The sequence below is a fragment of the Strix aluco genome, chromosome 3 (genome assembly GCF_031877795.1).
Source record: "Strix aluco isolate bStrAlu1 chromosome 3, bStrAlu1.hap1, whole genome shotgun sequence".
NCBI classification, from domain to species: domain Eukaryota; kingdom Metazoa; phylum Chordata; class Aves; order Strigiformes; family Strigidae; genus Strix; species Strix aluco.
The window spans coordinates 49,720,643-49,734,396 of NC_133933.1; the positions used below are offsets into that span (position 1 = coordinate 49,720,643).

Here is a 13,754-nt window from a genome sequence, read left to right on the forward strand (position 1 = left end):
CAAAGAATCATAAACCTTCATTCTTTCTCCTCCAAATTTAATTTTATATTCCTCCCAATGACAAAATAATAAGGAGGAAAGACGCTCACATATGTAGTGTTGATTCATGTCTTTACAGTATCATTTATTATACAGTCTCAATATCCAAGGTATTGTATTGACAGGACTAATAGAATTGTTATGCTTACATTGCATTTATTGTGGTAGTTTCCCCTCAAAACAATATCGGCTATATTCTTATATTTTCTGGTACAAATACACCAATACTGTAAATCAATGTGTTTGGAATAGAAAGTACAGTTCATGTAGAAGATTAATGTTGTCTGAAGCTATCAAGGTAGCCATTAAAGGCTGAGGTATATATCATGCTTTCTAAGTCATCACACTGGTAAGCTCTGGAAACTAATGTATCACTTCACTATATTCTTAAACTCATCTAATTTAACTTTTGGGATACATGAATCCAGATGTGTGTAACTGCATTTAGTTACCTTTTTGTTTTGACACTGTTCCAAAATCACCTAGCTCTGACTGCTTCCTCAAGGAAAATGCTATGTTAATCAAAAACGATGCAACATCTGTTTAGAGAAAACAGTTTTCTCAGTATCCATTAATACTGTTGTCTGCGGAAATTGAATGAATGAATGATCTGACTGCTACAGTAAAAAAAACCAGAAATAACAGACATTTATCACTGCCTGATGCTTCCAGACTAAATGAAAAACTAACTTAATGTAACCTCTGTACACACACTGTAATTTCCTCCAAATTTCATGCTATTCCAAGGCTGTCCTTAAATAATTGCATATTACCCAACTGAAGATTCTCCCACCGTCTAACAATTTAATATATCTAGGCTGTTCACTAACATTCTGTTGGTTGCCTGACAGTTCAGGGGATACATACATACAGTATCTTGCTTAAATCTTAACCAGTATTTAAAAGGTTAAGACCTACTTGTTAACTATGCCTTATTTAAGAGGTGTCCATTTATGCCTAACACAGGAATACACAGGAACTGAATAATTCAGACTTCTCTATATTATCCACTCCTCATTGTTTTCACCTTGTTAAGTAAGAAAAAAAAAAAGCTATTTTTATCTCTTCCTTCCTCTTTCCTCTTCTGCATTTACCAAATCTTTTCTTCCTGACTTGCTTCTCTGCTAGCTGCAATTCATTCTGCATCCTGCCTTTTCTGTTTTTATTTCTTCATGCTCAATTTTCTTGATTCCTGTATTTCCCCTGCATCCTCTGCATGTTACTCTGCATTTAACATAAGCAAGCGCCATCACATCAACTAAATGTATCCATATCTTACAATGAGGTAAAGAAATTACAGTATCCACTGTCACCAAATTACATTTCATCCTCAATTTTCAACCAGTTCCCTTCAGAATTTTGCCGCAGTAACAACTTAGGATTGTACCATTCACAGTCATTAAAATTCCATGAAGTAAGGGCTTTTCAGAGTAAGAATAAAAAAAAGAAACAGTGCTTCTTATCAGTACTACAAAATAGCACTGATACTTCTTAAAAAGCATAGAAAGGCAATCACAGTCACAGTACTGTGAATACAGTTTCTAGAAACATCAGCATTAAATTGCCTTTTGATTTTATTCCTGAAACAAGCAACCTCTTTTAAGAGCTAGCAAGTATAAAATATTGTTATGAATGTTTTGGAAATCATCCTCAAGTTGTCATTTACTCTCTCAAAGAGTCAGATTGAGGTACATCTTTTCTGGCCAACTACTTCCTGTAGGCGGCGTGAAGCAGTTGCAAGTCCAGTTTATGGGCTATTTTGTTCTCAAGAAAGTCATAAAATGGCTGGGGAAAACTCTGACCCCATTTTGAAAGCAAGAAAATTACCTACGTTCAAACAGCCCACGGGCAGAGAAGGATGATTGCTCAGCTTACCTCTTGCAGGTGGATACAGAGAAATAGAGAGGGTTTCCATTTCAAAAAGGTGTTATGAGAAGCAAGGAAATTGAGCATGCTCAGCACTGATACAAGATCTGGTCCTTAATTTCCTTTAGGATTTTGCTCAAGCCTGACGTTATACACTTCTGGCAAACAAACCATGTGAAACTGCACAAGGTTTCATTTTAAAATAATTCATGTGTGCTGGTAGTAGATTCTTGTATCTAATTGAGAAGGTAAATCACCAGCAGGTATCTACAACATGTCACTTTGACATGTATTAAAACCGTCTAGCCTTTTTTAACTTGTGCTCAAGTCCACATTCTCTCCTATTCAGCTGCCTCTGAGACAGGTGTCTAGCAAAGAGACACCTACTTATACATCTGCAAACAATTTGCTGAATTAGAAAACCCACCTCTTCAAACTTAAGGGACAGAACCATGCTTTGCCTTTTTTCCTTAGTGAACAGTGCAGTAATCCCAAGTAAGTGGCATGTAAAGCTGTTATGTATCAGACTCTGTAATCACATTTCAGTGTTTTACTGGTTGTAAATAACATGCACGAGTGCACCAAGGACCAAATTGCTCTTTTGCTGCCAACATTAGTTGTTTAATGATCTGAACAGCAGAAGCTGCCAGTTATTGTATTCCCTTTTAAAGTGTCATTTTAAGCCACACTTGTAATTATTATACCTTTGTTGTAAATTTATGCTCTTAGCTAGAGAGCTCTAGGCATTTAACTTGTAAGGTCCAGGAACAGCTATTGATAGTTATTTATCAATTTCACCTATGGAAAAATATCATGTTCTTTGCATGCTTACTGCCTACCACACAGCATCCACTTCGCCAGTACTTCCTAGCCACGGAGAAGGGCCTGAAGTACCTTACACAAGGCATGACACAGCCTGATTCGGCTGGACTTGCCACGCCTTCGAGGGATCTAGACAAGTGCACATCAATGACTTTTCTTAAGAAGTCTCAGCTATGAAAAGGTCAACAACTGCTCTAACACACCACTCAATGTTAGTCATTTTCGTCACTTAAAACTTACCTGAAACAGCCAGCATTTTGGCCTCAAGTAGAGCTGGTAGTTGAGTCTCAATATCACTCACTTTCCTCCTCAAAGTACTGCAGAGCTTCTGACTCGTGCAAACCTACATTGAGGCAGACAGCCATGATATATAATTCATTCATGTAAAAGTATAAGGCAATTTAAACGAGGCTTCAAATGTTCTTCGTTTACAGACACGACATAACATCCTACAGCAAGGTGAAGAAAGCTTAATAAAAAGTGATGTCTTTACAGAAATACCCAACATAAATCAAAACTTCCAGGCTTAGCCGCACATACTATTATAAAAATAGGGAACAGTATTAGCATTAGCTACCTACATGACAGAGGACGTTTCACTACTAGATGCTGAGGCTGCACATAGAAGAAGGGCCAAGTTACAAATTTTGTAAAATTTTAGCATTAACAGTGATGCCTGGAGCATAAATAAGCCAATGTTTGGAGTTCAAGATGTCATAACACAGGGTGTACAGCAATTTTTATACAAAATATAACATGCTGCACATCTTAACTGGAAAAAGGCAAAGCAGCCATCATTAATTATCTGCAGAGGCAATAAATAAGGCTATACCAGCTCCATACTGTACTTTGTTTCACAGTCAGGAGACACAGCTGACTGGGGTTCAGGTTTCTGACTTTTCCTATCTCTCTTTTTTTATCTTTTTAACTGCAAGTTCCTTCAGCAATGAATCAGGACTGGTATTAAAAACATGGAGAGAGACAGGAGAAAAAAAAAATAAAGGAAGTGCAACTGTTTCTGTACTTTACATTTAAGTGTACATTATCACCTCAGAAGGACCTTATACAGCACATGCAATTTACACAACTCTCACATATGCAAAACTGTTGGTTCTTACTCCATATTGCATCATTTGTGAAGGAAAGCAAATGAACAAACAAAAAAATCTCTCATCAAGCTAAAGCAAATCTTGTTTTGAAGGCAACCATCAAACACTTGCTTAAAATTGTAGCTGACACTTGAGAAAACATTGCATTCACTGGAACCAAGGGTAAAGCAACAGTCAAGAGAGGCACAGGCCAGTTGTGAAGAAATGAGATGTGAAATGAAATCTCCAGAGGAAAGTTTCCCCACCCTCCTTGACTTTGTCCCCCCACTTCAAAAACAAATGTATACGCCATGCTTATTAACAGAAGCACAGCTATCACTTCACTTTTTTAAGAGTAAAAGCCTTACAGCTCTAACGGCTTATCTGTTTGTACAATTAAAGTACAATAATTCAGGTATGACACTAACGTAAATCCTTTTAAATGGATAATACCCTCTTGCTTTAGCTGAAAGAATCTCTTAACCAGAAATGGGTCGTATTTTTTTCCTTGAGTCAACAGAACTATCCTCCAAGCAGTAACTGTTACTATCTAAAGACTTCAGAGTCTTCCTATTAATTTAAAAAAAATATATCTCATCACTTCTGCACCTATTATAATTTTTCAGTTCCAAGATACTTCACTTTATTTCAGTGCCCTCTTCTAAGAGACTTGACTACTAATTCACTTAAAATGTTTTAAAAAACCCAAACCTGTCAGAGGTGAATAAACATGCCCAAAGAACCCAAAGGCCATTTCTGTCTCACATCTCCAAAATAAATCTGAAAGTTTTTAATAACTTCTTTCTAAGCAGCACTCTCTCTTTAGGTGTACTGAATGGCTCAGTGAATTGCAATTAGATGGGGAATCTTTCAGCTCCAGGAAAACTATATGAATATATCCCATGCTGGTAGTAACTTAAAGTCATTACCAGTAGACAGCTGTTTGGCAATTATGCAAAATAAGCTGGGAGGTTTAATCAGTTTCTAGTGAACACTGTCCACTTTGTAAGCACTACTGTCAGAATGAAGCTCACTGGCACTCTTTATTAATGGAGCAAATGCAGGGAACAGAGGCTGAAAGGAAGTTCCTCTAGCTCGCAGAGATAATTCTCCTGGAACATGAAATAAGTATGTTAGCAAGACTCTGCCCGTATCTATGTCACGTGTATTCTGTAGATAAATGAACAACATTAATCTTCAGTGCTATCATATGGCATAGTTCAACAAAACTAAGTGAGGACTGGGAAAGGCAAAATAATATAATGTCCTCTAAACTAATAGCACTTCTTCAATGTTACATCAGTTCTACTCTACAAGCTCCAATTCTTTTAATTTTTTCTAATTATTTTATCTTAATAACAGCTAGCATTCTTCATTACAGTACCTTCTTCAGCCACTGAGGAAAGGTTATTTCTTCGCTAATAAAGATGATGAACATTCACAAAGCTCCTCCTTTGCTCTCGGGGAATGCACCATCCTCCCCTAACCAGTCTGATCACAAGCACCTGTGCCTGTGGCCCCAGCAATGCCCTTTCCCTGTCCCCAGTGACCAGCTCTGCTGCAGCCCAGGGGGACCAATGAGCTCCAAGTCCAAAAAAAATTCCTTTGAGTTTCAGAGAAATTCTTTACAGTCAAATATTACTGTATCTATTTAAAAACCCTCTTCAGTGGTTCGTGGGGCTTTTTTAAAAGCAGACTTTCAAAAAATAAAAAGGTTTCTGTTTAGGAATATACCTTACAAATCTGTGTTCAGACACATAAACATTACTCAAAACAGCAGTCTATCTGAAACCAGCAGGATGCTGGTTAGCAAAGATATGCGGAATCAAGATGAAAAGCTGCAAAATATCAAAAGCACATTTGCCCATTGTCATCCTCTTCCATCTTGCCAGCGTATGATGTTAATCTATAGCAGTAGAAACAGGGACAAGAACACTGACTAAAGCACTGAAATTTACTCTTCCTCCAACCATCTCAAGAAAAAATAAATTTTGAGTAACCTTCACATTTCTTTACAACAGCACCTTGGAAAAGATAGAAAAATTCTCTTTACACTGCCTGAAGAAAAGGACAGCCCACCTGGATCTTCCATACAGCACAATCTCGCCATTAGCAAAAGCAGATATTAATTTCTGAAGGAAGGACTAATCTTAGCTTTTGCAGCTTCAGCTGAACACAACACAGATGAGGCAGAAAAGGCCATATAAATACTAATGGCACAGGAAGGAAAAAGAGACCTCTGACAAAGTGGTGTTTTTCCCATACAATGAAAAGGTTTAAAAGACTAGCTCTATTCAGTTTGAGAAGAAAATAATAGTATAAGTCAATCTAAATAAATAAAATAATGAATGATTTGGAGGAGTCTCATTACATGCTTCCTATTTATCTTCTCTAATAAATAAAGGCCATCACATATGATTAGAATGAAATTAAAATAGTATTTTTATCTATTGAATTTTTAAAGAACCAAACAGGCTGTGGAATTCTACCTCTCAGACTTCTCAACTGTCACGCAATGTTTCAGCTCTTATTGAAAAAGTGTCTAGATGCTACAGTTATAAAATAAAACTTTAAGAGGCACATTTTCTGGGGAGAAGGCAAAAATCTGTAACTTAGGTTTCAGCTTGCAGATAGCTTCAGATAATAGATCTCTCTGAGGTACCGAATGTCTCAATCATTTTAGTAGATGAGCTATAGGTCAATTACAATCTTTTCCTTGGTACTTTATTCATAGTCATTTAAAAAATACAGGGAGGAGCATCATGTTATAGTTGTCTATACTAGTTTTTCCCAAGATGTGTGCAAAAGCAAGGAACAGAGGAGAATGAGCTCAAAATAAAGGAGGAGAGAACAAAGGAGGGGTATTGAGATGCAGTCTAAACAGTCTTTTTAACAGTGCACACTAAAAGCACTGGTCAAGATGACTAGGAAGAAAAGATCATAAAGGATAAAATTTTCACTAATTTTGGTGAGTGATATTAGAGAAAGAACATGAAAAATAACCTTATTTCAGAGTATAAATTCATTACTGATCAAAAGCCAGAAATATTTTCCACCCCCTCTTCCATATAGACCTATATGAATTAGCTACCACAAATTGAACTCTTTTTCTAGAGCACTCCTGGAGCAAAGATGCTCTATGGCTCACTGTGCCATTCTGAAATAAAAAATTTAGTATTCTCCTTCTTGGAAGGATGCCATGAGAAATAAGAAAATTAAAGGAAAAGCATTAACATCTCTGGTTAGACACAAAAGGTATGCTAAATATGCCACATCACTTTTCTTTGTGTTTTTAAAGGGGGATAAGAATTAGACTGCTAGTTTATTATTAGTGAAAGGGCAGGGAAAAGCGGTACTTCATTTATGCTCTTCCTTCACATCAATGAAATCAGCTAGGAAAGTAAGAGGAACTGAGTTAAGAGTAAAAACATCCAGCTGTGACCAGAGTTCACTTTCATTTCATGAAGCTAAGGAGTCTGTTCCAAAATGGAGACCAGCGAGAAAACTGATCACTAGTAAACATAAGCCAAGAAACAATAAATTACTCCATCTGCTTCCTTAAGCATAATCTCTGTGGCCTGTCCAAATATAAACCAGGGTGGTTTTTTGGAGTGTATGTTTAAAAATATTTACATGCAAAATCTGTTTAGAAGAAACGCCACAAAACAATTTTTTAAAACACAAACAATTTATTAAAATGCAAGCTATTATCTGCTTCTCTAAATATTCTGAAGAACTGAAAACTGATGTGTACTTACTTTGTCAGTAGTTTCTTTAATGGACATGCTGAATGATTGTTCTTTTTCCTGAAGGCTAGAAGGGATTAAAATAAAATAAAATAAAGTTGACCTTCTCTGCTCATCACTGCCTGCTACACAAGACACTTTTTCATATGGAAGCACATAGGCTTTAAGATGACTCATACTAACACAAAAGAGCCAATACAATGATAAAATCTATGTATTTTGTTTCAGTGTTGCTAGTGACTAATCAACATTTTTTCCACCCAATTTCTACGCATTTAATCCTGTTTGTTTGCAAAACTGTTTGTACCCTAGCTTTACAGTTCTTAATTAATGAGTTTATATGCATTTTACTTACCATCTGAAACACAATTATGATTATTTGTATAACCGTAATATCTCAGAAGTTCCCAGCAGTGTCCAGGACTGCTAGCCTGCTTTGCTAGGCTACCATCCAGGACTGGTAGCTTGCTTTGCTAGGCTACCATCCAAACACCTAACACAAACATGTTTCTGACACAAAGAGTTTGCAGTTAACTATCCTCTTACAACCCCATTTCCAACTCTGCCAGGAGAAGTTCAACTACAGTCACTTGTTCTCACTGTAATTTTACATAAATACCACTACTCAGTTTGTTTAGTTTAATAAAAACCTACAAAATATTTGTACCAAATTGATTCAACAGTGGGCTGAAATGGAGGCATCATCCATGCTTATATAAAAAAATTCAAGGTTTTCTTCCACGTATAAAAACAGGTTTACTACTTTGATATTACTGAACATAACAAAAAACTTGTGTCTTTGGTGCTTGTAAATAAATTCACAAGTTACATTTTTAACATAAATTCAAAAATCCAAGTCAAATCAAACATTAGGAGTTAGCACAGAGATTATTTTCGCGACTTAATACCTCCCTCCCTTCTACTTAGCAGGCATACACTTTTTATACAGTGTTCAATTACTTTATCACACACTATTTTTCTTTTCTGTCAGACACCTCAATTCACTATACATGACAGTCAGCACTCCCCACCAGCAGCACTTCAATTCTTCCTTTTAGGTGCATTATAAAGATTGTACTTCTTTCATGACCTACCACTGATATTCTTCCTGAATAAAGAACTATTAATTTATTTCTGAGCTTTTCTTTAGTGTTTGGCACTGAAGTATCCAAACATTTCAGAAACATCACAGGACTTATTTCAATGATACTCTTGCAAGATAAGGCAGTATTGTATTCATTTTACAGGTGGAAGAAACACAAGTCACTGTTATTCAGAAAGCACACATTAAGGCTGAGTGCCCATTTTGACATGCACACAGTCCCTGCTGCCTACCTCTATGCATTTCAGTTTTCTTTTGAGAACTTGTTCCTTCGTATTTTTCAAGCAGAGCACTTACAAAGACCTGTTTCAAGAGTCAGAATTTACTAAGTCTGAACCCCAAAACACACGAGGTTGAACTTGCACTCAGTTACTGACCACCTACAGAAAGGCTGGCTGGACCACCTTGCCCAGCTGCACACAGGAGAGAGACAGCCTCAGAGGCAGACTTCAGCTGCCCCGCATATTATTTAATCACATTAATGAGACAGCTATTTGCACTGCTTTCCCTAACACCCTGCTTCATGGAGCACACACCTTTTCAATCTACAGCCCAGCAAGGCCAGTCACCTCTTTACCACCACAGCACACGGGGGTCCCGCCAGCTCCAGATGAGGCAGTCCCCTCAGAAATAACTCATGACAGTGTAAGTCAATGTCTCTGTGCGGCAACAAACAGAAATGCAGCTGGCTAGCTACGTAAAAGTGGTTTAACAACATTTCCCACATAGCAGTCTCCAATCTCTCCCTTTTCTACAGCAATATATGGGCAAAACACAAAATATTACATGTGTAATGATGCCATTATTAGCTTTCTGCCTGCCTCTGGGCATGCCAGAGGGATGAACTATTTAGCCATTTCTTTTCTCAGGCTCTGGAGCTCCCAGTGACTTTCAGCATCTCCTGATCGGCATCTGAGCTGGTCAGGTTATGTAAAAAAGAGCTGGGCTTTGTGTACAGATGTCAACAGGGAGCAGCAAGGCTGTGGTGTGTAATTGAATGAATAATGGGTGACTGACCCAATTGTTCTGAAACAGCCTTATAAAATTCAACTCTAAAGACCCAGGCCATGATAAAATGTAAAGTGCAGTTATAGCCAGAAGAACAACAGTATAAAGATGGCACCTCTATTTAACAAATCTCTTCCATGTGCCTTTCCTCCTATCTGTTTACTTTCCTCATAGAAAGCCCCCCCAGGTTCATACAACATTTCCCTCCTCTGCAGAACTCAGTTAACAGAAGAGAGATCAATTTTTAATTTCTTTTAAAACCATACATCTAAACAGCATTACAAACTAAGACCCAGTTGTAGAGTCTGCATTCCTAACAAAGATGCACAAGCCCATGCAGACTTTCAGGTCCAGGTGCTGAGTGGGAGAAAACACCCTCTTTATACCCAAATTTCTTTTTTATGAGCATCTATCAAATCACTGAAAAATAAATAAGAAATCACACACTGCCATTTTAATGACTGCAGAACTATAGTTTTAAGAGAATTTTGCAGAACTACAGTTTAAAGAGAATTTTATATTAATCTGACACGTATCAATAAAGAATATCATTAGTAAACCATCATTTTGACTCAAGCTAGTGATAGCCACATTAACCACAGACTTGAATCTAAAGAATCCTTTTGTTACAGTTACAGCATTCATGTAGACTCTTAACAAGTGTATTTGTATTATTTATGACATGAATTTCACAGTAGTATCCTGCTTTGAATCCTTGTTAGCCCTTCAGAGAGATACCACAGGAATCCCTTTATCCCTTTCAGAGATTAGCCCATCATACAACTCCAACACAGCAATCAAAACCATGTACGAACCAGCCTTAGTTACCAACTATGAACAGCTTTTAACTAAGTTTATTCCCAGGTTGTTTTCTTCTACCACCAAACACTGTCACAGAGAAGCCCCTCACAAGCTTTCCAATTAACTGACAAGCTAATGACCCGCAAGAGAAACCAGGCAGTCAATTCTGATTCATTCTACTGACAAAGGGCTTTAACAGCCATGATCTGTTACATGTGACTTGAACTAGAAATAGTATTTTCTTTTACCACCACCCTGGAGCATCATATATCATTTTAAGAGGGGTATTATGTCCGCTTAAAAGTTGCTTTACTTACTACTACCAGGGAAAATGGCTTTAAAAAGAGCTCATTGGAATAACACTGAATTCTTGCCTATGAAGATGTCCATAGTTTTGACTCATTGGTATTCTTCTCTGGCAGAACAGCTAATCAAGAATTTGACTGCTTGTCCTCGCAGTCTCTGAAATCTATTATAAGGACCATTTAGAAGTTACTTCTCAAATTCAATATAAGCTAACTCATCACAGAGAAAGCAAAAGTTCTTGACCCAGCTGATGGAAGGACTAGAATAAGACAGGAATTCAATTAACGCAAATTTAACTGACTAAATGCAAGAAAATAAAGGTTTTTAACACTTGCAGAACTGACCGCAATCCATACATCATGTGTAATTTCTTTATGCACGCAGATGGCCACGTAGGCCTATCATTTAAATGGCTTACAGTGGATTTACACACATTAGGATCCATAATGAGGAGAGAAGAAAAGAGGAATGTAGACTTGCTACATCCTACGGCCTCACTGCATACATGCTAGACCAGATCAGGAAAGCGGGAGCTGAGGAATTACCCTTTCTGCATGATGAATGAAGTATTACTTTGGCAAAACACAGGCTTCAGCTGGAGAACTGCAGGAGGATGTGGGAATGCTGCATATTCAGGAGCTGAGGCTGACTTGGCATGTAGTAACAGACTATGAGAAAAAATTTTAAGATCCCAATACTTCAAGCAAGGCAGTGCCTTTTAAGTATCTCATCTTAGTGACCTTAAAGAAAAATAGGTACCAAATACGTTGAATTGAATAACACTGTTGGAACCTGCTGAGACAATGATGTTCATAATGAGGAATGGTATGCTGGTGAAATAAAGAAAGCCAACTCAATGCAATAAGGGACAGAAGGAAGACTAAGAATCGAGTGGTCTGGTTCACACATTCCTTGCTCTATCACAGGCTTCCTACATGACCACAGAGGACATTAAACATCATGATGTAACAGATAATGTTTTAAAAGCCTTTTAAAGAATATTCTGAGAAGTTATGATTTACATGCAGGAATTACAGATGCAATGGAAGCGGCTTTGTTCAGAGGAAGGCTGACTAGCACAATACTGGGAAGAATGGCTTTCTACTAAAGGAAGGCATGTTTCTGAATGTCTTTCCTTCCACTTTGCTAGTATATTTCCCTTTGCATACCAGGCTATTGTGTATTTATATTTTGTTTCCTAAGAAAATATTCAAAGAATGAAAATGGGCAAAAAGCAAGTCATGCTGTTCTCTACATTCAAGGTATATAAATATACATACTGCTTAAACAGAAACAGTTCCTGTGTTAAGGACAAAATCATATATACAGTGACAAAAAAAAAAAAATGTAGTCAGAATGCAGTTTCCATAACTGCACAATAGAACACACCACACACGTGGTATTAGTGTAAAATAAATAAATAAATTCTGTACTGGCAATTCTTATATTCATACAGAAACTAAGCAGCCATCTCTGATCCCTGTCTGAAGAGACTGAAAGACAAAAGGATGCCCTTTAACAGCAAATATTCTTCCTTACATTTCTGTCACCTAAAAGATTATTCCAGATCCTGTTATTTCACTATTCTCCATAAAACAATACAGTGCTTAAGCAAAAAAAAAAAAAACACTTTCATTTCTTTAAAACTAAGCACAAGTCAGAACAATTTAAAATTACCCATATTTGAATTTCTAATTCAAGAGCAATGGCCTAGAAGCCTACGCTTGGATTGTATGCATATGAGAAAGCATGATGAGCTGAACCCTCAATTCATATGAATATGTATTCCCTCCTAGATAAAATGATTATTGAAGAGTATTTTCTTGACTATCAGCACATTTAAACAGTTTGCAGTATGTCTGAATTTGGCCCAGAGTAATGAGACTGCCTGCAAAGGATAACCTCATTCTAAAGGTCACAGCATGCAGAGAGCATGACTTTTCCAACTTTAAGTCTTTTAACACAATTCCTTCTCTGATTCTGAAGTCACAAGAAGCTGTACTTTTTTAGAAGATGAAAATATATAAACCAGACCCTACACTTGTAATCTTGCTTTTAACAGCAAACAGAAGCTGACCTTCCAAAAAAGCCTTTGTCCAGTCCTTTGCAAAAGAAATCAGAAGTGCTACTTGGGTAACATTTGGTGTAAACATCTGCTATAGTGTACATCAAGGCAAAAATCCACCAGAAATCCACCAAAAATCTTAAGTCTAGGGACTTCACTGGGCCTTTAAGGAAGAAATCCACAATCAAATCCACAAAATGAAATAAAACGATCAATAACTTTCTCGCACTCTTACTTTCCCTTGATGTGCATATCTCAGCTTTGAAGATAAATCAGAAAAAAAAAAGCTTTTGAACAAAACTATACTTAACAAGAGACAGCTTTAAGCTAGACATGTACAACTAGGACTAAAAGAAAAAATAAGAAAGCATACTTGTACCCAAAGTTTTCTTGGGTAAAATCAACAGGTTCATTATTACAGATACCACGTGCAGTTTTTTACCAGGACAAGACCTACAAGTGTGTTGCCAGTCCTACACTTCTGCTCTATTAAGAACATTCAGAGCTAGATTGCATTAAATGCACTACAGTGAAACAGCACTTTTTGTTTTCTTTTTAAACTCTCCACCACAAAGCTCAATTCTACCGAATCAAGGAAAACATCGGATAACAAGATTTTCATTCTGTGATCTGTTTATAAGCCTGGGTGGGCTACATATCTGGATATTAACATACCAGTAAAGCAATTTTTCAGTCAAGCATGTAAGTTCCTTTTCATCTTCATGCAACGATCCATGAGACTTTAAACAATGAGATTTTCACAGTAGCATATCTCTGTGTTGGGAAACAAAATCATCCTTTAAATGTAAGTCAGGGTTTTCCAAATAAACTCTGACGTTTACTGTGATAATGTGGCCCACAGAAAACTTCTGTAAGATGACAGAGCTAGTTAAACAATGATAAAACCACAA

The 13,754-nt window shown here is 37.0% G+C and overlaps 1 protein-coding gene across 1 annotated transcript in view; it reads right to left on the minus strand.

Moving 5' to 3' along the window:
* Positions 1–13,754, minus strand: part of DISC1 (DISC1 scaffold protein) — a 208,152-nt gene that overhangs the window by 115,046 nt on the left and 79,352 nt on the right. Inside the window, exons 7-8 of the mRNA XM_074818475.1 lie at positions 7,574–7,628; positions 2,968–3,070 (exon numbers count right to left, since the gene is read on the minus strand). Of these exons, the coding sequence (XP_074674576.1) occupies positions 2,968–3,070; positions 7,574–7,628 (158 nt within the window). The remainder of the gene's footprint in view (positions 1–2,967; positions 3,071–7,573; positions 7,629–13,754) is intronic.